The 7,522-nt window shown below is 44.0% G+C and overlaps 1 protein-coding gene across 9 annotated transcripts in view; it reads left to right on the top strand.

The window, feature by feature from the left end:
* Positions 1 to 4,384: 4,384 nt before the first annotated feature.
* Positions 4,385 to 7,522, top strand: part of LOC147331616 (dedicator of cytokinesis protein 3-like) — a 231,669-nt gene continuing 228,531 nt past the window's right edge. For all 9 annotated transcript variants that reach the window (XM_086294022.1, XM_086294019.1, XM_086294015.1 and 6 more), the window contains exon 1: positions 4,385 to 4,636. In XM_086294022.1, the coding sequence (XP_086150148.1) occupies positions 4,600 to 4,636 (37 nt within the window). In that variant the 5' untranslated portion in view covers positions 4,385 to 4,599. The remainder of the gene's footprint in view (positions 4,637 to 7,522) is intronic.

Below are 7,522 nucleotides of genomic sequence, written 5' to 3'. Positions count from 1 at the left end.
ATATGACCCCCTATGAGCAAGCACTTTGGCGACAGTGGGAAGGAAAAACTCCCTTTTAACAGGAAGAAACCTCCGGCAGAACCAGGCTCAGGGAGGGGCGGCCATCTGCTGCGACCGGTTGGGGTGAGAGAAGGAAGACAGGATAAAGACATGCTGTGGAAGAGAGACAGAGGTTAATAACAGATATGATTCAATGCAGAGAGGTCTATTAATACATAGTGAGTGAGAAAGGTGACTGGAAAGGAAAAACTCAATGCATCATGGGAATCCCCCGGCAGCCTACATCTATTGCAGCATAACAAAGGGAGGATTCAGGGTCACCTGGTCCAGCCCTAACTATATGCTTTAGAAAAAAGGAAAGTTTTAAGCCTAATCTTAAAAGTAGAGATAGTGTCTGTCTCCCGAATCCAAACTGGAAGCTGGTTCCACAGAAGAGGGGCCTGAAAACTGAAGGCTCTGCCTCCCATTCTACTTTTAAATACTCTAGGAACAACAAGTAGGCCTGCAGAGCGAGAGCGGAGCGCTCTAATAGGGTGATATGGTACTACAAGGTCATTAAGATAAGATGGGGCCTGATTATTTAAGACCTTGTATGTGAGGAGCAGGATTTTGAATTCAATTCTGGATTTAACAGGAAGCCAATGAAGGGAAGCCAAAACAGGAGAAATATGCTCTCTCTTTCTAGTCCCTGTCAGGACTCTTGCTGCAGCATTTTGGATTAGCTGAAGGCTTTTCAGTGAGTTTTTTGGACATCCTGATAATAATGAATTACAGTAGTCCAGCCTGGAAGTAATAAATGCATGAACTAGTTTTTCAGCGTCACTCTGAGACAGGATATTTCTAACTTTAGAGATGTTGCGCAAATGGAAGAAAGCAGTCTTACATATTTGTTTAATATGTGCATTGAAGGACATGTCCTGGTCAAAAATGACTCCAAGGTTCCTCACCGCGTTACTGGAGGCCAAGGTAATGCCATCCAGAGTAAGAATCTGATTAGATACCATATTTCTAAGATTTTCAGGGCCGAGTACAATAACCTCAGTTTTATCTGAATTAAGAAGCAGAAAGTTAGCGGCCATCCAGGTCTTTATGTCTTTAAGACATTCCTGCAGTTTAACTAATTGGTGTGTGTTATCTGGCTTCATGGACAGATAGAGCTGGGTGTCATCTGCATAGCAGTGAAAATGTATGCTATGTCTTCTAATTCACAGGGCAGCTTTCTTTCAGTTAACGGATCATTTTTACTCCCACAGTATGTTTTGATAGTTTGTATAACCGGTGTGCCTTCTGTGGGAACATTATTATTCCTGCCAGACACACAGAGGTTGAGTGGAAACCATGGAGGGGGTGATATCAGGATATTTCATCTCCGAGTCTGCAGATGTGAGCCTCTGTTTCTCTGGATTGGAAGAGCTGTCACGTCGTGAACACTTACGGGGACACATTAAGCTAATGGGTTCGTCTCGCTGGAGTCCACACGTGGAAATTAAATCTTCATTTTAAATATTTTTTGCATCCCATTCTCGTCCACAGGTGTAAAGTGTGGCAGCAAACAGAAATAATGTTGCCATGGATGCGCTGGGTTTAGTTGGGCTGCAACTTCTGTTTTTAACTTTTTATTGTTCATATTCTGTAAATATAAGTACGCTGAAAATACCGCCTACAGCTCTGCTTAGTTTGAGTCTGTGTGTACCACAAATTACTTTGAAACTGAAGAAAACCTTAAACCCTGATTCTCAGTGCAGCTTCTGAGTGCTTTAGTAGACGTCATCAGTCACTCTGTCCTCTGGTCATTTAAATTATCACCTCCTTTTAGCCACCAAGTTTACAAAAATTAGCCTAAATTTAATGCAAAATCCCCCACTTTGGAAACCTGAAGGTGTTGGTTAATACTGGCAGGTCCAGCTTGTTCTCTGTGAGCTTCAGACTGCATTATATCTGTAAGATACACCAAGACATAAAGATATTTATTGAAATCATAATATTTGACTAATTTTTTTCTAATCATGTGCTCTATTCAATTCAATTTAAATTTGGAAGTCGATTATCACAACAACAGTCGCCTCAAGGTGCTTTATATTGTGCAGTAGACCCTACAATAATAGATACAGAGAAAAACCCAACAATCATATGACCCCCTATGAGCAAGCACTTTGGTGACAGTGGGAAGGAAAAACTCCCTTTTAACAGGAAGAAACCTCCGGCTCGGTGAGGGGAGGAAGACAAAAGACACGCTGTGGTAGAGAGGTAATTTTAAATGCAGAATTTCAACAAACATCAGCAAACACACAAACTGTTTGTGTGTTTGTCTCACAGTGTGTTGCAGCTAAAACTCCAGCTGCTTATTTCACCGGGAGAGAAAAGAGAGAGCTAAGTTCACTCAGAGATGGAGAAAGATAAGAAAGACAGGAGAGGAGAGGAAGAAGAGAGCTTAGATTTAAAAGGAAGGGCTGCTCATTTAAAGCTCATATGTAAGTCCCCATGTTTTTAAATCTGTGCATGTGATATGTTTTTCATACTGTGAAACCTGCTGTAAATCAAACTGAGGCAGTTTTTTAAAGGCTGCATGAGAATCTGCGATAAACAGCTTAGTTTGCTGCACTGTGATGGATTTGCAGTAAAGAACAGTGTGTGACTGGTGCACAGTGGCTGTGCTTCATGCTCACAGCTTATAGCAGAGATTCATATGAATGTTAGCTGATGATGCTGATATTCATTCACTGAATCTCACCTTCATACCAACTTTATAGTATCTAATGTAAAGACAGCATCAACAGTGTACTGTCAGTGCAGAGGATGGGCATCAGCCAGGACAACTCATAAAACATCTGCTCACATCTGGCTGAATTCAGGCGTGTACACCCACAAAAGCAGCAGGTCAGCTGATCACAGCCTGTACACTAAGAACATCTACTGGAGCTCTCAGTAGAAGTTATTGTGAGTTATGATTGTTTTCCCCACACTGAGCCATTACAACCAGTTTAGTGTCCCCCCACCGGCTGCATCCACGTTAGCCCCTGACTGCTCACATTTTCCTGTTCAGAGGCAAAGTCACCCTCTACATTCTCTGCTCATGAGATTCAAGATGAGAATATTTATTAGAATTAAAGTTTAAACTGAAGTAAAGTTTGTATTGTCATCTGCTAATATTATTTAATTATTACAGTAATAAAGCACAAGGCTCAGTTAGCTTTGCATAAAAATAGCTGGTAGTAACGTCCTCCAAAGAACTACTTTTACTTTCTTACTTTGAGTACTTTTCAGAGGCGAAGTTGAATCAGTACTTCAACTTTGACTGTAGTATTTTTCAACACTAGTACTTCTTTTTAAGTACAGAATATCTGTACTTTGGCCACCTCTGATTGTTATGAGCAGTGCACTATATTACCCCCTCGTAGATGGGTCGTTGACTATGATGAAGACAAATAAAAAATATAAATATTTATTGTGAAAATCTGCTCATAAGAAAAGGAAAATTAAAATGCTTTAAGGTTTCTTTCTCAACGCTGTGTCATATCACCATATTTGTGACACAGCTGTCACAGCGCGTGCTGCTCTGAAGTGTCCACGCGGGGGCGCAGCACGCGCAACAAACGCGCGTGGAGCTGCTGAGCTGCAGACGGCTGTCATTAGCGGCTGTACACGCGTGTCAGTGACAGCACGACCGAGGCTGTGTCACGGTGCTGTAAAGTGATATCACGGCCGGTGTGTGCGCGTGCGCGATACTGCACATGCTCAGAGTAATTCTAAGTGAGTTTATATATTATATATATATTTGCGTCTTTTATTCCCACTCGTGGTCTGAGGGGTCAGCCGCCGTAGGCTCCTGTGCGCGTGCAGGCTGTGCAGACCAAACGAGCCCCCCCCCTCTTGACCACCTCAGCCGCGCTCCACCCTGATCCTCTTAAACTGACGGAGGCTTCCCCGCTGCTGCGCACGGCTCGCACGCAGACGGGACTGAGCTTTTTCTTCATCTGCTCACGACAAGTTCAGCAGCTGCGACGGAAGGAAGCGAGGTTCAGACGCATGGTTCAAAGACACAAGAGCACCAGAAGCTTCGCTCTGGAGGGATGCTCACTGAGTGAGGACAGGATTCCCGAGCCCGGACAGAACTTGACGGGAAACACGAGTGATCGTGGGATTTTCCTGAATGGGAAAGTCTCGCGCTCTAATGAAATCCTCATAAATCATAGTTCATCTGCTCCGGCCGCCTTTTTGCTTAACCAAATGCCACTCTAATGCCCACAGGTGGGGTTAAAAGCCCCCTGTTTGGCTTGAAATCGCCTTGACGCCCCTGTGGAGGATTTCTCTGGCGGTTCGTTCCCGAGGAGCGCAGCACAGCCGCTGAGATGGACCGACACACTGCGCCGTGCGTCACCGCCAACCTGACAGGATACTAACCGTCATTTATTTAAGACAACTTTCACATTTTCAGAGTGGTTTAAGGTTGTTTTTTTTCCCCGTAGCCATTTTCAGTAAACTTTTGCTCCGCGGTCCTCCTCGTCTTTCTCGTCGTCACTCGGATTTCCATGAAGCGACCCATCGGGTGATTATAGCTACTTTCTTTAGAGGATTTTGCTGTGGGTGCAGCAGGACATCATGTGGACGCCGACAGAGGATGAGAAAATTGGAGTGGGTGAGTAAATCAGTGATGTTTGTCTGATGATGTCCTGGTACACAGCTTTGTTTTTTACGCAGAGGATGGTGCCAAACGCATCACCTCCAGAAACCGCAGTTAATGTTTGCGCACTTTATTTTCGTATAAAAGCATTACAGACATTCAGCTGCTCCTGCGCCTTCGATGTCTAAATCAGGTTGTAAAGTGAAAATCTGTAATCTGTGAAATGAAAGGGGTCATCTCACTGGAATCTGTTCCAAAGAAGCGCCTGTGGGTATGAGGAACTGTGCAGAGACTACAGGTTCTTATCTGCACACCGTCTACAGTATTCCCTTTGAGATGTGTCTGCGGCACCTGAGGCGCTGGAGGCTGGAAATGGTGTTTTGTTTTATCTGTTCTGTCAAGTCCTGTCTCGTCTGCGCGCCTGGTCTGTGGTCCTTGTCGTCTGTTCTGGTGTGGTAGAACAGATCAGAGCCTTACAGCAGTCCTGTGTAAGTGTGACGGGTGCGGGATGAGAGAGGGGCTGTGTCGTCGCTTCTGGTGTGGGTTTATAGTGCGTGAAAGTGGGTGAAGTGAAACTGAAGCAAGGACAGGAACAGGATGCGGTGATAATGGGCAGTGCAGGTAACTGAGACTTGACAGCAGTGATTGATTACGCAGCGTGCTGTGGCAGCACGATGACGGTGAATGTTTTCAGATGAGAGCTGGTGCTTTGGGCCCGTTAGCCAAAGATCCACAGTCCAATTATTCTCACTCCCCATTTATCTCCCGTTTATCTGCTGCACGTCTTTCAGGCAGCCACACCTAAAGGCCTGTTTGGAAAAACACTGCTGACCCAAAATCGACTTTCTTACCTCCACCAAAGAGATCATGTGATCCAAAAAGTTATAGAGTTGCATCAATGGTGTGGCTTTCTGGGAAGTGACGAACGTCTGGAGTCAGCAAGGATCCAGGAACGACTCTAAACATTGTGAGATATGGTTAAATCATGTTGCCACAAGTACACATGACATTAAAGAGAAACGCTGAGTGACATCATCTTGATGTTCTCATGAAAATATCACAAACTCATCAACGTCCTGGAAGGATATTTTAGTGTGTGTGGAGTATTGTTCTTGGTCTTGTGCTCCTGCTGTGTTGGTGCTTTTTAAATGTTTGTTGCGAATGTTGCTGGATCTCTAAAGATTCTTTTTTTGTGTGCAGTCTTGTCACTAAAACTTCAGCCATGAACTCTTTACTGTCATTTTCAGGCCTGCTTATACAATAAAATGATTGGTTATGGAGGACGGTCTCTGCCTATTCCCAGGCCTACTCTGTCCTACATGTCACGTTGATCAAGGAACAAAATCTTAATTTAATTTTATAAGAATTTTATTGACACTCTAATCAACGTATATTTATGAATGCAGCATAAAATCTCCTTAATAATAATTACTGCTCCCGGCTGCAGAAGTACCAATTATAACCTTTATTTTACTTTCTAATGGCACTGGCAGCATGCCTGTATCTAATGTGGATTGCTCAAATCTGATTGGTGCATGAGCATTTCCGGTACCAGTACCGCAGGTTGCACTGCCTCTTGGACCATCCTGCTTTATTTTACAGCTGTTCTTTACCTTCCCCTCAGCACTGCTATCTTTGTGGTACAGGTCATGTTCAAGGAGCTCTTCCTCTGATGGTTATACTAACTTTCAGTTTCTTGATTCTTTCATTGTGTCAATACCCTGAGAAGATGATTTTCATGCTTATTGTATACTTTAGTGAGATTTTGAGTATTTCATGACCCCCCCCCCCCCACCCCCCACCCCCCTCGTTGTCTCTCTCTCAAACGATTAAACATTTCCTCACTAATTGGCCCCGAGACCACCCATGCAGGTGGAACACTGTGTACTCAGTGATCTTAACTTGGACAGTTCAAGAAAATTAGCATAGGTATTTCACATGAGGTGCCAGACTTCCTGTCCCCGATGGGCAGAGGTATCAACTGACAGCTGCCAGGATCTTTCCGAGCGACCAATCCGGTGAAATGCCACACAATGTCTGCAGCGTGAGGGAGCGAGGCCTCTGCTGACAGGAAGTCAATTTGGGCAGTCATGACTCTGCCAATCTGTTAATTGGAAAGAGACATTAGCTGAATTTAAATGAGAGGCTGTGGGTGTTTTTCCTGCTTCCTGATACCTTCAGTAGACTCCAGCTGAGGATGCGTGCTGCGGCTGTTTGATTTACTCTGCTAGAAGCCTCTTAGCATCGAAATCAGAATTGTGCCACATCTTACAAGCCTTCACATCGCCCGCTGGTAGACTCCATAAAAGGAAAACGGCACCATAATCTGACAGTGCAGGAGTGTGGAAAGCAATCGTGAATATCACCCTTCAAAGACTCCATCACACAGAACATTAGGTGTTCGCTTAAAGTGCCACACATTTCACTCTGCAGGGTGGTGACACTGCTGGAAAAAGAGATCCACACGATAATGACATCGTAAGAGGAGCACAGGTGCAGTCGTCACCGCCCACATGTTCACAGTAAATCTGACAGCTTAGTTATCTTTTAGGAGAATCGTAAGAAAAGACATTCGGGAAATGGACTCTAAAGTTCTGTAAAAGTCCATCACGAAAACAACTTTGTTATTAAAATGATAATTGTCATAAATTTTCTATAAAGTTATGGAAAAGTCACCTGATTTGGATGTTACCCTCACACTGATTGATCATTATCAGTTATCTATCAGACCCCCACGAGCAGAACATGGCAACTGTGGGGAGGAAGAACTCCCTTTTAACAGAAAGAGATCTCTAACACCTGTTGTCAGAGACCTCTAGTGGCCATGTGAAAAAATGCTTGAGACATTTCCTGATGTGGTAAAATAAGAAAATGGAGCTTTGGGTTGGGAAAAAGATGATA

The sequence above is a fragment of the Aulonocara sp. 'chitande type north' Nkhata Bay genome, linkage group LG5, assembly GCF_057382095.1.
Source record: "Aulonocara sp. 'chitande type north' Nkhata Bay isolate Kocher_YH1m ecotype deep benthic linkage group LG5, A_spYH_male_GT1.1, whole genome shotgun sequence".
Classification (NCBI taxonomy): Eukaryota; Metazoa; Chordata; class Actinopteri; order Cichliformes; family Cichlidae; genus Aulonocara; species Aulonocara sp. 'chitande type north' Nkhata Bay.
Note: the sequence above shows the minus strand (reverse complement) of the source record. Positions and strands in the feature narration are given on the sequence as shown.